Source organism: Varroa jacobsoni, unplaced genomic scaffold, assembly GCF_002532875.2.
Source record: "Varroa jacobsoni isolate VJ856 unplaced genomic scaffold, vjacob_1.0 scaffold_722, whole genome shotgun sequence".
Taxonomy (NCBI): Eukaryota; Metazoa; Arthropoda; class Arachnida; order Mesostigmata; family Varroidae; genus Varroa; species Varroa jacobsoni.
Genome location: NW_019213624.1, coordinates 70,575 through 90,308, shown reverse-complemented (window position 1 = coordinate 90,308; position 19,734 = coordinate 70,575). Strand labels below are relative to the sequence as shown.

Here is a 19,734-nt window from a genome sequence, read left to right as displayed (position 1 = left end):
TAACAATAGTGTAAAAGTAAAACGGAAATGTGCAATGAAAATGTTCTCTCTAGTCATTATTATTATTGCAAATTTGTACCAGTATCATTTACGGGCAGACTTCTACTTCGCAGAGTGCAGTAATTTTCTTAGTAATATTTCAAATTCTTTTTAACGATTTTTTTTTCCAGCTAACCAAGTTTTGCTTGGTGGTGTAACTGATTCACTGGACTATATAAGTTATTGAAAATTATGAAAACACTTTCAAATACAATATCAGTGTATATGAATATTTTGAATTTCGCGCCCGGTATACATTAAAGCATCACATATGTGATGCATGTTTTCTGCCCGTACCGCGTATTATCTTTCTACCTAACAGACATGGTATCGCATCTGACTGACTTTGTTTATTCGTCGACATATCAATGAACGATGCCTAGAACGCCACTATATGCTCGACGCAATTCTTTTTAGGTATAGGTATACGTATTGGCATTCTAAGGTAATAAACGCAGTAGGTAGCAGTACAGGATTATACTAGACGCTATCGAAACGCTTCGTCATGGAAGCTGTTAAAATCATGGCATTTGCTTTTTGATAGTCGTTTCTTTAAAAGAAGTTGTTTATTGAAGGCCCTAATAGATTCACAGTGAATGTGTTTCAGTTTCCATTTTTCGTATCTAACATCTTAAAGCTAGTTGGTACTGCCAAGGAGATTTAAATTCGGTTAGTAGACTAGGCTTCAGGTCGTTTCATTCAATTACTCTTGATTCTTTTTATTCAATATGACAAAATTATTTCCTCACTTATATTAAGCATATCAAAAGAAAGAACTACACTGGCAAACCTTGTTCCACATTTTCTGTACAAACATAACACTCTTATCTTGAACACGTATTTACCAAAAAATATACTTATCGACCAGAAAATATAGCGACTTCTGTTTCCGCTGTAGATATACCCGCCCAATTATTCCCTCGCATAACAAAAACACGCTTAACAGATGAGGTAAAATTAAAAAAATTTATTGGATATCTCGCCAATGACCGGACCCGATAGCACACAGATTGTCAAGTGTCAGTGTATCGACCGTGTCTCGTTCAGATCTTTTTTTGTTGATGTTGTTTTTGTTGTTGCTGTTCTTGTTGTCGCTGTTCTTGTTGTTGTTGTTGTTGTTGTTGTTGGTGGTGGTGGCGGTGTTGCTGTTGTCATTGTTGCTGTTCCTGTTGTTATGTTTTTTCTTCGTCTTCATCTACCATCATCACCATTATCGCTATAGATTTAATTTTTCTTGCTTTTTTAGTTAACAGTTATATATTTACTTATATAATATTTATACGGGCCTATCTAGATGTTGTGTACCTCCAGTGAATACATTGTATGTTACATTTTATAGCAGCGCTTGGACAGCTGGATGCGGACATACGAGTATGCCTCCTAGCAAATAAGTCTGGTTGAGCCAACTCAACCTGGGGTACCATTGGCTTAAGTCAACATAGTGACGCTTTTTTATATTCGCAATACGGAGACAACCCGTACTCTTATTATCAATGCCCCACTCGTGGATGATGTATCGTATCGGCCCTAGTCTTGTTTTCGTCCCAGCAACGCACTGTCCAATAGAGCATAATTATGGTAACACGCTTAGGCGTTGTACATATATACGCGTTTCTGCTTTAAATAACAAATATTGTTTTCATCAATGTTATACAGCCATTGTTTGACTGTTCATTTAGTTTTATTATCATTATGTTCATATTGCTATTCGAAACACGTCAACACGTTGACTTGGAATGGACAAATAATAGTTCTACAGAGACTAGCTCAACCGGACTCTGCCATCTTCACGGTCGTGGTCACTACGAGGCGCAACGTTATCTCAACGTCCAGCTGATCTTCCGTCCACTACTTATGATTAATCTTCCCACACACTATAACCCTTGTCCTTTCCCGCCCTGCCCAACCCACATGAGAATCGTGTTATTAGTTATTTGTTTGGTTGTCTATATCTATACTTTATATTTCTTTTTTATTTGAAATTACAACGTCATCAGCTTCCAAAAATGTACAAAACAAAGAACTATTTCTTTCATGCCAACTTGTTTTTCATCAGTCGGTGCTCATGTAAAATATGCTACGCGCCATCCCAAGACCGTGCGTGCTCACTATGCGAAACGCGGAGCACAGGGGAACAATTAAAACCATAGACTCTTGGGGTGGCGCATCATCTATGCTTCAAATCGCGCATTTGAAACGGGACTTGTCACTCTTGTCGCTTCGATCAATAATAATACTAATGTCCGCTTGCGTTTCGTTGTGTGTTGTTGAGTCGTCGATGTGTGTCGTGGATGTTGGCTTTATTGGTGTTGGTGTTCGTGTTGCTGGTGTTGCTGTTGTCATCGTTGCCGAGTAAGTCGTGCTGTGGATGATGCCTATATCACAGACCGTTGCGCAGGTTCCGAAACGGTACTGCGGTCAGTCAGCTATACGACAAGCGGGATCTCTGCGTTTCTTCGACGAGATATCTGCTGTCATCTCTCATGATCGCATGCGCGCGATCTCTCCCTCTCTCTTTAGTTTCGTATTTGTATTGTATGTAATAACATGCAGCCTATTTTGTTTAGTTGTTCTGAGTCTTAAGCTTGCGTATCTCTTTCGTGGCCCACATTGAAAGGCTCTTTGTTTTGTGTGTGCGAGAACGCCGGCCCTCCGTGAGTAGTTCGGAAATCGTTTCGTTGTCAACCAACAAAAGGACCTGCTGGCCGAATGTGGTGATCAGATCGCCAATCAAACCGGAAGATGTCGCAACCAGCGAGTCGTTCTTTTCCGGATCGCGTGCAATGCTCATGACGAACTGTACGATGAATGGCACGTGCGGCAATAGTACTTGTAATGTTGGTGAGCAGCCGTTTTCACCCTTCAGTCCCTGAAGAATCCCGGTGTAAGCGTCGAGACATCCATTGCGCAGCTCATTCAGGTACTCAATGTTCTCGAAGTCGGATCGATCGACTTGAGCTTGCGACGCTGTCGCTAACGTATTCAGAACGACCTCAGCGTACTTCTGAATTTCGACGCCGATCGCCAGAGCGATATCACCGAATGTTGATAGAATCTGTGGCTTTACGCAACGATTCAGTATGGGATCATTCAATGCTTCTAATAGCAAAGTCATGATCTCATCGCAATAGGGAACCACTTCAGAGCCGATGGAACGGCTGATGTCAGCGCAGACCCCAGCTGCAGCCATGCACACCTGATGCTCTTGATGACTTCGTAGACCCAAGACTAGGAAGGGCTTGAATGCGTCCATATACTTTAGGAAACCGCGACCCAGTACCTCAACAAGTGTGCTAACCGCCATTAGCGCGTCTTCTTGGACGCCACTTTCCTGTTGACCGTTCGTTGTCTTAAACATTTCTAACAACGCACTCATAATTAGATCCGAGACCTTCGGGGCATCCTCAGGCGTCATCTTTCGCAAAACAGACGTTAGCGTTGCGCACAGGAGTGACTGCAGGTCGTATAATGCGCTCTTCTCCTGTTGCGACGCATTCACAGCAGTAGCCGAAATCTGCAATATGTGGTTAATACGCTGTAGGATAACCATCGTCATACTTTGTACCCACTGGTAACAATCCTTCGGGGAATTCTTCATCATTTCCATCAGCGATTCGTACGCAGCTCCCCTGTAAAAGATCAAAGGCACAGACATGGTAAATTCGAGAGGCGAGTACATTTTCAGCTCCGTTATTATTACAATATATAATGTACACATGCAAATGTAATGTATGCCAAATGCCTCATTCACGGCATTTAATATGAGCAAATATCTTGAACCGACGCCTGCTATAATGTTTTATTACGCGCACAGAAAATACGAGTTGCTTTCTAAATGTTCATAATATGGTTGGATACAACAATAACTATAATGGCATTTAATACGTGCGCAAGCGAAGAATAACCCAACCAACTAGAAGATGTGACGAAACGACTCGTAGATTATAATTTTATGGAACCGACTCAAGTGAAGTTCTGTAACCTATCTCACCTGAGATTAGATTGGTTCCCATCAGCCCGTTCCGTCGTCTCAAGAAGCTTTGTGATAATGCCTTCAAAGTAGCGTGTTAAACAATAGGTTTCTGGCTCCTGTCCCAGTGCTAGTTCATTTTGAGCCTGTGTATATGCCGCTTGCGCAAGACTGTTTAGTGCCCAGCAAACGTTAGTAGCAACACGCGGTTCCATCGACAGTCCTCGAATCAACTCCCTAAGGAGGGGCTCAAGGTACTGCGGATTGAGTGCGACATCGGGCGCATTCTCACAGAGCCGGCCAAGCGTCCACGCCGTCGAATCACGCACCGCAACGGATTCGTCGTTTAACATCTGGATCAGCGGACCCATAGCTGTGTCCGCCAGAGGCCTAGTGTTCGCTGAATCGGCACCTTCGAGCACACTGCCGAACAGCATGACTGCTGCATCTCGATGTCGCCAGTCCGTGTGCTTTATATTGGCTTGAACAAATGGCAAGGCGTGCGGAATGATCGAATCCTCGCAGCAGGTTGCTAGCAAAACCAAACAAACACCTGCGGCCTTGCAGACGTTCCATTCATCTTCGTCATCAGCTTCGTCTTGTTTCATAAGACAGTGTGTTAACAGTGGCATCAGATACTGAATGGCGCCCTTGGCATAATGCATCGAAGTGCGTTGAGGCGGTCGCCCCTCGTCCGCCGCTTCAGAAGCCTCAATCGCCAGGTCAATCTCTTCTTCACAGACATTTGACCAGAACTCAATACCCTGCAGTGCTACGTCGTCAAGCTCAGATTTTATCGCCTCCGTCGAGATAGCAAAAAGTGCTGGACCCATGTAGTGCTCCATGTATTGGTAATAGAGAGACATGATTTTAACGAGGCATTGTAGGGCTGCTACACGCACGAGGAGATTCGACGATTGTGTTGTCTCACAGATAACCTATATGATAAAGTACCAGCACGAACAGCAGTTAAGATGTAGATTTCAGAAAATTCGAGTTTTATATGTGAGTTTTAAGTATGATATACATACCGCCGCCAGCTATTCCTAATTCCTGCTATCACCTATTAAATTCTACGACATCGACATTTACCCACTGAATACAACAGTTTATTTATTAGTATTTTTCATACCTTATTATAACGTTTTCCTGCAACCAAACTAATAGAATCGCGTGCGGTATACTATGAAGTACGTAGTCATTGATCGTTTTTCGGACAGTAATGTTAGAACGTTCATAATAGTTCATACAGAGTACCTAAATACATCAAGAAACCGATTCTTCGGGAAAACGTGCTTTCAAGAAGCAATAAGACAGGGTCGGCCCCGACATTTCAGCCCGTTTAAGAGCCATCTTTTCTTACCTGCATAATATAGTGCCGCTCATTGTCATTACTGAAGTTAGCCTTGCTAAATTCGAGTGAATTCTGAAGGGCGTTTGTTGCGGCTAGTCGCACGCGATCGGACGTCTCTTCCTTACGCATACAGTGCACTATAACGGTCAGGATCTCGTTGGACCGGGCAGCGAGTACTTCGATGGGCTCAATTTCTAGACAAATATAACCAATGGCCTCCAATGTGACAACCTGGAAAGAAAGGGTAAATCAATAAAACAATTTTTTCGGAAATCTCACGTTTCACTGTATGATTTTCACAGATGTATTACGCAACTAACGTGGAAGTAACACTGACTTGACTTTCCTCCAATGTCCATCCTGCCGCTACCGATCAACGCTATAAGGCGCTCGTATATCTAGTCATGTAATTTAGCTGAACCAATTACCTTTAGCATTTCCGTTGAGTTCGCGTTTGCAACATTAGAAACTAGGATCTGCATCAGCTCCGGCCACTGTTCCGTGGGCAGTTCCGCAATGGCGATGTACGCGACTACTTGCGCAGCCGCTGATGGCCGCTCTGTCTCTGTGCCAAAGCATCCGAGGCAGTGGTTTTTAACAATTTGCCGTTGGTCCGGAGGGAACGACAGCCACCGCTGCTGGTACATGCGCTTTGTTTCAACATCTTTCGAGGTCAGCTGGTTCTTGATTTGAAGACCAGCAGCCACTCGACAGGGTCCTGGATTTGTGGGATTGGCTAGCACCTCTGTTAGCTCTTGAATAAATCTCAACTGCAAAAAGAAGGCAACAGACGCATACATTGAGAAATTGTATGATTCCTTTTATTATTATACAATTCAGATTTTACAAACACTACAAATTTATCGGAAAGGACTGGACACTGGGTTACTATAAAGTAGAGAAAATTAGCGCATGGATACGCCAAACACTCAATGAAACTGGAAAATAGAAATCAGGCTGCCTTGCGGTAAAAACTTACAGAAAATCCAATTATTCGCTTTGTGTTCCCTTAGGTTAAATTCATAACAGTCGTTATGACTTGTACTATACAAGCGAAACAGAAGCGTTCTGTTTGCACACTTTATTGCAACGACTGTATTCCTTTGCACATTAAGGATTGTAATGATAAAGTAAAAGGGCCATCAGGCAACAAGCACAAACGGCTTGAAGTGGTTGATTCGTTTTTCAACACACCTGCTTCCAGAGTTTAGAAGAGTTTATTAGTATTAGGATAGCATCGTAAGAGAGAATGCGTGAAGATTAATAGTGACGAAGGTTACTAAATAATAACAACAACGATGTGCGCATCGTCGAAGAGACGTTGTGCACTAATGTAGTTGTGTTAACATCTGTTAAGACCAACTACTGAGAACCACTGATAGTAGAACTACGTAAAATTAAATGAGCACAATGTTCCTTTCAGCATGAAACGAACCGCGTGTTTACGCCCGACTTCGGACCATTTAGACCACCACGTGTCCTTAAGCTTAGTACACAAACATGTTGCCCACTGCGCTATCATACATTCATAGGCTTATATTAGCAATATTATCGACATATTACACCTTCCAGTTAAGGACGGTAGTAAATCTCTAACGACGATCTAAAGATGGAACAAACTAGTATGCGGAATTCAGATAGGGCCGTCTCGAATATACTGTAAGTGGTTTTCTCTGTCGTTTTATAAACTAAATATGTCTATATCGAGTTTCTCTCAGCCCAGTTCCAATTAGCCTCTGGCAAACACTGATATTTTCCTATATTGGAATTTCGGAATTCTATCGGATCATTGCACACTTTACATATTTATGCATTTACGTTAACCACCAATAGGAAGTAGATGAACAGTGCGATCGCACATCTTATTCGCACACCTCTAAAAAGTTTAGAAAATCCAATTGCTTTCGCCGATCTTTGTAACAGTACAATCAATTATAACATACTACCATGTTCGCTACGAAGATTGCGTCACACAGATTGAAATAAGCATAAATTACAAGTTAACACATTGTATCAACGGCGAAACACGATACTGCTCTTGAACGCATTCGATCGAAACTGCAAAGTTTGGCTAACATTTTGTATACCATCTTAATTTCAGTTTATCGTCAAACACTGTAAATACATTACCAAAGCCTTTATATATATATATATATAGATGTGCTTTTCGTCGTTGGCGATGCATCCGAAAGGATAACCAGAAGAATCCCAGCTTTATTTCTATAAACTCTATATCGGTAAGCAAAACGATTTGAAAACGTATTTACAGAACTTGGCGTTAACTGCAATTAATATGGTATACGAAATGTTAACGCGAAAGTGAATACGTTCAAGCAGTATCAGCGTTTTGCTGTTGTTTCAATATTTTAATTACTAATTTTGTCAAGACACGTGTATACATCTCTCCATAACAACATACCAAAAAAATTTCACCTGATATATTATATCACTTGTGATCTAGACATCTCGATTCATTTATAGACCCCCCGAATTCAAATTGACCATCCAACTGTCTTTGTATATCCTGCTATTCTTATCACAAAAAAAAAATTAATTACTTTTGATTGTATGTCTATATATAACGCAAGCAATGACTCACCAATCAACCTCGACAATGGCCTATTACTGCCCTATGCTCGGGTGTGACAGCTGGAGAAAAGTCGCGTGAAATCCGAAAAGGAAGCACCCTTGATTGCCTTCGGGTATGCCGATGACACGCCTTAACATACTTCGTTTTCAAATACGCAGAGATCTACTACTCTGATCGAGGTATATTATGACCTAGGCAATTCTTGTGTCCCCATTATAGAGCGGTACTATTGTAACATCAATGCGTTACTAGCCACACCAGACCCTTGAAGAATACGTTCGTTATGATCAAGTAATGCACGATACTCAGTAACCAAACTGCCAGGACATATTTGCTCACTTTGCATATATTTGGAAATGATATTTCCGCCGTCCCATGTCATGGATGATCCGCACACTTACAACCCTAACAACAACAACAATACAGCAATACAATCTAGGTGAGTGATCATTGGGGTCCAGGATTTCCTCTCGTTCTTTCGGTCAGTCCGTAACTGGCACAATGATAACCGTTTTCGGATGGATTTTCCTAGTTGTTAGGTTAGCTAAGGTGACAAACTGACACCATAAATGACCATCGAACTTGTCGGATCGATCTTGAGCACTGGTGCCGTTTTCCACATTTTACTCATTGCAATACTAGAATTACCCATGCCAATTAAATGAGGTAAGCGCCAATCTCATTATTTGTTAAGTTTCAAGAAGCCGGCATCGCCGCACACACGCAAAGGTTCGAGCATAACGAAAATCAAGATAAACTTTGACGAGGTATTGGTGTCGTCATTTGAACCGAGTGACACACATGGACACTGCCGGATACCAACCCATTGAACGCGCTTTGTTACGGCCACTTACCGGATTCTGTTTTGCTGCCTCCTCGAGAAACCGTAAAGCACATTCGAGCTCGGTTTTGTCTGCAATTGACAGGAAAGCACAATCAATAATCAATAATGAGCAAACGCAAACTCTAGTTATACAGCAAACGGCGCATGGGAATACAAATTGCTACCAATTTTCAGTTCCTTCACAACTTTCTTCAAATCGCAATCGAAATTTGGATACCTCAGTGTTCAGTGCTGGCTAGACGTAATTTGTCATGTCACGCGAAATTCACTTCGAGGAGAGAGCACACACCAGCACAACATTATCAAAACAACACTGCTTACGACAGCAATGGAACAAACTAGGCAAGCCGATTACGTTTGCCAAAGTAAAAGCAAAGAAATATTGGCAAAAACCGTTGCCAACGGCTCGCAACGGTAATCGGTATACACACCACAAACACAAGTCTGCCACTTGGTGATGATGCCCTACAATGTGATGTTTTGTAGCGTGTTTGATGGCGAATGGAGCACAACATCTAAGAGCTTTGACACAGAGTTGAACCCTATATTAAACGAACGTTACTAGCCTTGGCCATGATCGAGTAGAGCCTAATGTATTAGAAAGTCTCGGACTGAAGACAGCCTGACATTCCGAGTGTTCGCACGGCGATAGAACTACCTAACACTCACCAGGAGACAGCGTCTTCTGTAAAATTTGCAGAAGATTCATCTTTAGTCCGTATCCAATGTCAATTTATGGACAATATTAGAGAAATCAATCACTAAAACTGCGCGGTCCGCACGCCGCCCGTCCGTGTCTCGGTTTCGGTTTCGTCTTTGTCTTCGACTCGCGCCAGAAATGCATTTGATGGGCGATTCAACAGAGACGGAGGCGCGCGAAAATTTAAAACAGCCACATACGTTGGTGTCACTAACACCGTAGAGTGGACAGCGCGCGACATTTTGAATTGTCTGCCTCGTAAAAAACGATTAGCGTGAAGTTAAATAAACGCTTTGAGTTTGACGTCCGGTACTACGATTAGAAATTGTTTCATATAGTAGAGTTCCAGAGCGAAATAAAAAGTGTTTAGGCCCAAAGCTAGCGTGAAATAGAGTAGTACTTTAAAACCGGCTCAATCGGGATTGAACAAAAAAAAGCAACATAGTTTGTTTGAGGATAGAATTTTACCAGGCTAAACGGTTAATATTACTGTCACTATATACAAGCTCGTTTTTACACAGTGCGTATATATTGTTATTATTATTGTCATGGGTTGTAAACGAATCTTCTATATATATAGCTTATGCACATTTGATAAACAAACATATTTTAGAAACATAATTTTCTAAATGGCTTCAGTAAACTAAATATCTAATATACAAACATGCTCCAAGGTCAGAGAAAAGCTATTCCGAATAAGCTTTTCTAAATATCTATTAATATATTTTATATAGAAGACGTTTTTATTTCTAAATGTATCCGAAAATTGACACTTGAATTTCGATCTAAATGTTCATATACACACACATGCTGTCGGCAAAACCTTAAATGAGACCCGCCTAGGCTTAGACCACACGTGAAATAAACCCACAGAGGACCCCTTTCCCGTTTGAAGCGTATCAGTTTTGAAGATTATACGAAATCAGTTGTTTATTACGTGCAGCAGTATGAGGGGCTCTACTGAATTAATTTAGCAAAATCACTGTTTTAGTTAACTGAACGCAGGGAACATAGAGTTTTCGATGTAATAACGAAGCGGTCAGTCCTATCTTGTAGGGTTTAATCTTCCGTAGTGAGTCCGCCAAAACCTTCCGTTTATAGATTCTTCCAATGAATCTCCATTGCGCCCACTTAATGATTGAAGTACGATAGATGACACACCGTACCGGGTAAGAATTATGACAAGATATGATTATAGGCCTACGGATACAAATCACCCAAAGCTTCGTGAGAATACAAGCGACCACAAGAGATGTTGGTAAAATATTTAGTTGTTCTTCCTAGTGAATCTTTACCTACAAATTATGATGGACAGTAATGCTCTTTTTCATTTAGGATGCCTTAGCGGCCTTTAGTAACTCACGGCGTCGTCGGCGACGTTAACGATATAGTTAGTTAATACAAGAGTATGAACAGGACATTACGTTTTTAACTTTAACTATAGTTAGACAGTTATAAATCTAACCTCTAAACAAATTATAAAATTTAAATTTTTCTACGATTAAACAAACATGTGCTAGTTGAACTCGTATGATGTTATCATAACTATTGCGTAACTTTCCGAGTAGTGGCTCTTGTATCGCTGTTGTATGTCCCTGAGATAGCACTCGTGTAAGTTCGACGTTCCAGAATTGAAATGGGATGCATACTGATATAAATATTAGATACAGCTATATGTATCGGTAGCTCTAATTCAACATAACATCGGTAGCGTCTAACCTCCACTGACGTTAAGTATAACGGATCGACACATTTTTCTTCGAATATAAGTGTACAAGTCCAAAAAGGGCGTCGAAAATGTATCTTTATCACGACTTCAGATGTCTGTGAGATGCAAAATTTGACCTAGCATAACTATAGCAACGTATTTTTGAGTTAAACGAATACCACTGGAGTGTTTAGATAAAAATTGACCTTTCCTAAAGTGTGGGGTTGTTCTCAGAGACTGGCGTATTTCTTCCTTAAAAGATATAGATTGCAAGCAGGCACAAGTTAAAATATGAAAGTAATATCCGTGATGCCTTTCTTACTTCATTTACACACTGAAGTTGGTTTCGTGCGGCGTTCATAAACGTAACTTGAATTCGAGTGTACAAGATATCCGTTGGCCTAAAGCGTTTCTTTGTTTTAGAATTAGGTAAACGCTAACTCGAATCGAGAGAGCAGGTACTCGCCACATCAGTTGAGTGACGATTATACTGTAAGTATTAAATTAGAATCATTAGAAGATTTGAAATGTATTTCTAGGTTCTAGGCTCGTCAAGGTCGTAGGTAGTCTTACTGAGTCTTTTAATTAAACAGTATCGATTTGAACTGAAAAACGACCTAGTCGAGTACTAATTAAAAGCGCAAAATTGGATATTTTTAAAGTGCGCCGAAAGTGCCGTTGTCTCAATTTGGGCTATTGCAACGAGTTTATGGTCATTCATGTCCCAACACCACCCATAAGGCGTATCGACCACCCAGAAATGCAGTGCAGCGCAGACCGCAAAGAGGCAGTGACCCGACTAGCAGAATGTGGTTCTTTACATTCAGATGAGCAGTAACTCATCGCAGTGTATTAAATCTTTTCGTGCGTCAGATGTATGTACTTTTTCTTACTTATCAGAGAGTTAAAACGTCTGAATTATAATCAATTGGCTTAGATAAAACATCGGGGACGCATGGCTCGTCGAGAATGTATGCTCAGTGGCTGGACAAACGTAAGAAATAGTTCTCAAAAATCGTATTTTAATGTTCTCGCTTACGGAATACAATCCTGTCCCAAAATACTATTACTAACAGAAACGGAAAAAACTTGTGGAAGTATATGAACATCGCTCGTGATAACGGAACAAAGAACATTACCGTCTATGACAGAAAATTGGTATTTGTAGAAAGTCATAGGAAAACATTGCGAAGGCTGAGCTAAGTTATTTTTATTGCAGCTCGTATATTGAAACTTTGAAATCGCCTGAGCTTGACAATCTTCTACCAAATAAGACAGATACAGAAAGCCTTATGAACGACGCGAACGTTTCATGTTTATTAGGAATAAAAGAGACTGCTTCTTCTGGCAGTGTTATAAACAAAGGCCAAAATAAGTTCGCGCTTCTCATACCGGCTTTTCGTTAAGTGGAAAATTTGTTGTCTGACGGCTTTAGGTCCTGTTATCCCACAAAACGTACTAATTTAATACCAGCTAACATTAGTTCTGAAACAATAGAACCGTTGTTTATTTGTAAGGTTATTGCCTCGTAGCGTGACAGAGGTCGTAGTAGTCATGAACAGCACATCGATTGGTTTCGTACGCGTTGCAAGTTTCCGTCAAGTTTCGAGAAGGTGGTGCATACTTTCAAGTTGTTTGTATTTAAAGGAAAAAGCAACTGAATATATAAACAAAACCCACAACCAACAAACATTCAACCGCAATCAAAGCAAATATTTAGAAACGGCCAACATGCAATATAAAGGAAGATCGCCACGTTTTTTGCCGATCGACGCATTGGGAATTACAAGGAAAAAATAAGGACAGTTACCTACTGTGATCTGAAATTACACAAATAGCCAGTAAATTAACTAAAGCACGATATGAGGCCGATGTTTTCGTCAAAGACGCCCGATGTAGTCTTTATTCTATTGTTTGTCTTGATTTGCACAATTCGATCACTTAAATATAGAAAATAACATATCGCTGATATTTGCGTCATGATTCCAGGCTCGTAAAAAGTATTTTTTTACATTTTCCAGTCCTCTCGCATAATCTGTTAGTCTTTTGGTCGGGGCATGGGAAGTTCCATCAGCATTCTTGTAGGTCTCGTCGCGGCTGGCAGCGATTTCTTGAACAGGAAAAACTGCAGGTAAAAGTGCCTGCGGTTTTCCTGTTCTCAAGCACGTTGCCGTGCAGTTAAAGTTATATAACTGGTTCAAACGCACTAAAATTAGCATTTTTGGCTGTTTGCGGTGATGTGCTATGGAGGAATCGCAGCTCCGTATAGCGTTGCATTATAATGGAAGGGCATATGTAGAACGCCCTTAGCGAAATAGTGTCTACTACGTAATTTGCTGATGATGAACTTCCGCTCTAGAACTAGCGATTCAGCCAGAATTGCGGTATTCGGAAAATTAGGAGATGGTTGGTCGTTCTTCAGGCGCGGTATCTCAGAAATGCCGTGATGCCTTGGACAATCATGCCTTATGCTTTGTTCGTGTTGAGGCTAAAGCAGACATTGAGAAACTGGGTGTAAGTGGATGTCAAATAAACATGGACCAGCAAATAAATTTCCATAAATAAAAGCAATAAAATTTTCAGCATTGTCGATAAGCTTTTTGCTTCCATCTTCTATCGTACAAGTGACTGATCGAAACTGAGAAAAGAGGAAGCTAGCTTGGACGCATGCCATGGTTGCGTGATTACATTAGACGGTTACAGTTGCCCAAGGGTTGTGCCATAATGGCAACGACTGTTGATGGATCGCTTTTTGCCAGTACAAAGGTCCTCATAAGCTTTGCTTCAAGCAAGACGTCCCATACCCTGAATGTCACTGTCCCGACATTTCAGAACTGAGTGTATTTAAAAAAATTCAACAAAGCCAACCAATTCGCATGATAGGGACTAGTTGGATACCTAATATTGCCGAAATTGCCTGCATATCCCAACCATAACGAGTGCGATTTTCCGATTTGATCCAAAAGATCATCACGGGATATATTCAGTTAGTAATAGAGCCTGCAAATACAAAGCCTAATGCTTATATGGCCAGCATCCATACGTTTCAAGCTGTTTCGTCCTGGATCAACGCTATACAGATCATAATTATAGTTGACTTAGAACACTTTCAATCAGCTATTTTTCATTGATAACCAATTCGCTACTTAGTTATTTGTTAACAATTACCAATACATCTTTGGTTATTTTTTGATCTCTCGTGTTATATTGTACCGACTGGACATAATCTGGCCAAATAGCATGAATAATATAAGAGGGATCAGTCGATTTGCAATCTACAGGTTTTTTAACAAACTAAATAGTAATTCATTACAAATATGTGCACTTAACAGTGATCGATATACAGTTGAACGCCACAGTTACCCAATTACGTACCGCGTGTCCGGGGTTTACCTGTTCGTTACGGCCGTAACTTGTGGGACAAACCATGTTCATCAACTCATTAATGATCGTTGGAGGAATAGATTGAGAAAAGCGTTCGCCAAAATTATATCTATAGTAATATAAAGCAGGGTGTAAAGTTTAACTAGCATTACTTTCAGAAGTAACGCGATTGCTCTTTAGCGGCCATTGTTGGTAAATATATATTTTCCTATACATCCGCAAAATGAAGCCAGAACAATGTTCCGTGTTGTAGATAATAAACAAACACGCATGCAGTACATGCTTCTTGTGTATATTTCAAAGGGAAAGTTTTAGTTAATTGTAGTAGATTTTAGGCCAGACGTCCTTTGTCTCTTATAGATGTGCATATGTAGTTGCATGAAGCTTATTCCTTATTTATCGTCTTGGCGCGTCGATGATACGGCCGAAGCACGTGGTCTTTACGAATGGCGCTTCGCGATCCTATCGTAAATGTCAGCAACGAATGCGACCTTAGTCGATAAGTGGCCGCGCCTGCTCGAACGGATCTACGAGGTAGTTGAGGTGCAGGAGCTCTCGAATGAAGTCATGGTCGGCGTACATCCTCGCCGAATCCTCCAGCAGAATGACGAGCTTATCTTTTGTCATGTTTAGTCTAGCGGCTACCTCAGCTATGCCCGCCATAAACACCTGTTCACGGATCACCGACGATACTGGAAATTTCGACTCTACGCGTTTTCCATTTTGGTCCTGCCAGTAACGTATATACAACAAAATACGAGACAAGTGTTCAATCTCCTTTAACTAAATTATATATTGTTAACATATTTATGTACTGGACATCATTGATTCAGATATAGTTTACGCTCGTAGAGAATACATTAGGCTGGCACATGTGCAAACTTTCCCTGTACAGTACCTTTACTATATTGTTACATATTACTGTTAGATTGATACGTATTCAGAACGTCAGTTGCAGGCGCTTCGTCGTGAGTCGACGTAACGAAGAGCCCACCCATACAGATGTCACAAGGGCTGGCGTACCTTATAGAATATGGTAAAATGGGCATTCCAGTTGGGTTCGTTGAATTTCACGTATACACCTGCGCATGGGCCATATTCGTCTCGAGCTACGACCGTACGGAAGTCGTAGAGAAGGTTCCGCTTCTCAGAATAACCCAACGAAGACTCGAAACTACCCCGAGTGTAAATCAGGTTACTCCACGTCTATAAGCAAAACAAACACTTATTTCATATCAGTACAAGATGGTTTGACTCTAGAGTCAAACTAGAGACTCTTAGTATGCGAACAACAGCCATACTTTCCGTTTGACCGCTATAGCGACAAGAAGCGCACGGAAACATCATCCATATACACCTATTCATGCTAATATTGTTATAAACAAGTAAGCTATATGCATATTCTGCCAGCATCGTGTTATAATTGTTACCGATATGACCGATGCCATATCACTGGCAACCTCGACGATTCTAGCTTGTATCCTAATCCCATAACTTATTACTTACACTGGTATTACCCTTCCGGGTCTCCGTAATCGTCCAATGTACGTATCCATCATTTTTCCAGCAGAACTCGTACTCTTTTCGCGACTTGGCCGTATCGCTCTGCACGAATCGACCAGTGTGCGGCCACGCTCGATCCGATGTGACGACAACAAGTCGAGGTACGTGATAGCCACTATCAAGCAGCACGAGCACGCGTTGGTCCGTCGCCCGGCAGCGGATGCGTACCGCTAGCATTACGTGCTCTTTGACCGTATCCACGCCGGGGTCAGGCTGTAACACGTACTCGTCAAGATCTTCCACCCACTCTTCGCAAGACGCCATGACGACAGAATGTCTTAGAGCTGGCAGACGTGTTGCGACAGCGTCTCGGAGCCGCAACGAGAGGCCGACACAAGATAGGCCCTGCGATACCACCGGAGCCGAATAGCTGCGGTAGAAATCAGCCACACTGCACTCACTCGCTCTGAAAAAAAGAACAAAACTCAGATTTAATATTATGCCTTGTATTGCGCCAACGTCTAATTGGTCTTGAGTATGGTGTCTCTTACATTCATCTTTAATGCTTGAAGTGTGCATTTCTTTGAACCTGTATCATTTTGTGAAGTCAATCTAAAACCTAGATGTGTCTATCCGAAACATTAAAAAATTTCATACTACGAGCTGGGTATTCAGATTATACTTTATGCCATATTTATTTAGAAAAATAATAACTAACGATCGAGGAAAGGCTTGACGTAAGGTAATAATAGCAATGTGCTGACCTGAACTCATTGTAGAAGTGCAGCAGGTTGCCCAGAGTATTATAGTTGTCACCCTTAAGTCGTTCAGTGAGAACCTCCTGAAGCAGTTGCAGAGTTGCTTCGAGTTCGCATGGTGAGTCTAGCTCGCACCAAGGCGCCTCATCGCTCCAAGCCGGTGGGCTAAGGCCCCAGCGGCGCAATTTTCTCAGCTCACTTTTGCCGGTCTCGTCCTCGCCTTCAGCTTCACCTTCAGTCTCGATCCCGGCTTCAGTTTCCCCCTCGATTCCTTCATCATCCTCCGAAGATGGCTGACTACTGTCTTCATCATCATCTTCGCCGGCTTCACCGCCGCTGGCGTCACTCGATCCAGACGAACAGCCTGAGGACGATCCAGAGCCGGCAGAATTCGACGTCTCGGAGCAGACTGACAAATCCTCGGATGATGAAGACAGCGCCGGCGACGGAGGACTTTACGAGGTGGCGGTGATGAAAATCAATCGAATTAAGAAATGTGTTCTTGTTAGAGTAGTCGACTGGTTAATGCGACCATTTTCATATTGCGGCAAATGCAGCTTGAAAATTGATAACAGTTTAAGTATATCAGTAATTTGTCTGCCGCAATATTTTACAAACGACTATCCCACTAATATATTGTTATACATTAGTGGGTTAGTATACACGAAAACACTGTAAGGTAAGGCCACCTATTGGACTCTAAATATTATGTACTAGTTAGGTAAATGCTAGTCATTCTGTCCATAGGTTGATTTTTACCGATGTTGTCAACAGCTATTTATGTCCTGTAGTCATCAGATCTACCTGAGACACGTTAGTATCAGCAATCAATAGATCAGCCTGGGTTACAACTGACCTTTGCTTGTATCGTCACCTGGGTGACCTTTAACATTCGTTTTATCTTATATCTCTATAAATAAATAGCTTTCAATTATGAGAAGTAATACGTTCCAAATGTAGGCGAGCATCCTTAGCGTGGGATAGCAACGTTCACTAAGTTCTAACGATATCCAGGGCTTCTTATTGGCACGAAATAACACAATTTGGATCATTTCGCTTTTCTTCTAATACCAGCATACGTACCACTCATATCGAGGTGGGCCAAGATGTTTGGCCGGTATCGACTGAGGTGGTTGATTGAGATGGCGTCGATTAGTGTTTGGATTGCTACTGTTGCTGCTGCTGTGTCCAGTTGCTGTTCCAGATGCGGCGGACTTATGACTGCTGGCAGCTCCACTAGAAATCGGTGGCTGGGATCCGAACGGGGAGATGAGTGACGTCTGGGTCAGACATGCGGCGACGGCAACTGCTGCTGCTGTGGCTGACCGGGATGATGGAGACAAAGGCTGGACGGGCGGATAAGGACTGGACGAGGGCGGTACCGGGGGGTCGTGGAGTCTGGCTGGGCTGACTGCGGATGCCGGCGCGTGCGCGAGTCAAGATGGCCATTGCGAGGCGAACAAGTGGGCTATGCTCAAGGCACCCCCAAGGGCGTACTCCTCTGTATCGCTGCTGTACGCCTGAGCTGTTACCACACAAAGGCGCGGCAAAACAAAAGCGAAATAGCGAGGTGCAGAGCGTCAATATTTATGTGCGGTATAGGTCATAGACATGATGATGGCTGGTTGTTTCGAGCGTCGGATGTATTTTCCTTTTTGAGAGGCACCGAGCTGGAAACTTTGTTAAAACTGTAAAAAACTTTCAAGTCGGTGGTAAGCCATAAATAATGGTCTATGATACCCCGATTAAACAAGGTGATATCAAAACATAACATATTAATTGCATGTAAAGCTATATCTTGTGTTACATCTAAGATAACGATAGTACGTTTTTGGTAACTGCTATGTCGGGGGATGTAAAGTACGAACACGTAACTGGCTGATATTGGGTGACGAGATTCAAAGTTCAGGCGCGATCGAGGCTTCCGGCCATTCTACCAGGCTCCTTTGTCCCAGGTTGACGCCTAGCATGAACAAAATCAGCCAGGTTGCATATAGGCATGCTGACTTAGCAAGTTGCCGACTCGTTTGATCTGACACTGACAATCGAGCCTTTCAGAACCTATTCTTTTGCATGTGTGCTTTATCGTTTCACACTGCTCAGACCGTAAGGATTCATTAGAATTGGTCTACTAGCTCATTGGTATTTCCATTATAAATAATATTCTTATCGTTCTCCTTATCGCTTTTCACCTCTACTATTGCTGCCAAATTTCAGCTACAGTATCTTTGTTTCTTCTATTATAAATAACGTTTGCTAATAGCGTATCCTTGATTCCATGTCCTTTTGTTTTATCTAAATTGTAAACTCATACCAAGTGGTGATGGCACTATGTGGCTAGAACGCAATACGACATTGTGGAAAAGACAAATCCATCCTAAACTCAGATCAAAATTCTCTAAGTAATTGCGTACCGCTGATCGATTTCCCCCTGTGATAAGGCGAGAAACTGTCCATTTATTCTGCTGCTACGGATCAATCTATGAGCGTTCGGGTTAGGACTAACGGTGAAGAAGAAGTATATACGGATCGCAGAAATGCAAATTGACTAAGTTACAAGTTTAAACGTTCGTCTAAAAAGACAGTATCAGCAGTACATATATATATATATATGTATAACAATGGCATCAATGTATGATATAATTGCTGCGACATATCTATGTCGATGGTTGAAGTAAACGGTAAAGTCTTTTGCGCTTGTGACCTATTGTCCCGATCATGTGTACCAGTTATGTTTCAGTGTCGAATTTAAAAACAACTATAAATATCGAACATACGCCATGGGGGTACCAAAAATGGTCTACCTCGGTTCATTGAACTTCTATTCCGATGGCTAGTTTTTAGGGTTGTAATGTATACGTTACAGCTATACCAAATCTACCTC

At 41.7% G+C, this 19,734-nt stretch overlaps 2 protein-coding genes across 2 annotated transcripts; both read right to left on the bottom strand.

Annotated features, from left to right (window-relative positions):
* Window positions 1–986: 986 nt before the first annotated feature.
* On the bottom strand, window positions 987–9,614 carry Fs(2)Ket (Importin subunit beta Fs(2)Ket). The gene is made up of 6 exons (XM_022837671.2): window positions 9,467–9,614; window positions 8,808–8,866; window positions 5,792–6,133; window positions 5,373–5,594; window positions 4,031–4,947; window positions 987–3,668 (listed from the first exon to the last, which is right to left on the bottom strand). Exons 1-6 carry the CDS (start codon window positions 9,504–9,506, stop codon window positions 2,603–2,605), a joined length of 2,646 nt encoding a protein of 881 aa, XP_022693406.1. The 5' UTR covers window positions 9,507–9,614; the 3' UTR covers window positions 987–2,602.
* Window positions 9,615–12,684: 3,070 nt separating this feature from the next.
* Window positions 12,685–18,286, bottom strand: LOC111262991 (uncharacterized; the record flags this gene model as incomplete). The annotated part of the gene is made up of 5 exons (XM_022837669.1): window positions 12,685–15,318; window positions 15,613–15,795; window positions 16,096–16,558; window positions 16,857–17,303; window positions 17,934–18,286. Coding segments are annotated over 5 exons (1,683 nt in total), but the record flags the coding sequence as incomplete, so codon positions are not given.
* Between the last annotated feature and the right edge of the window lie 1,448 nt (window positions 18,287–19,734).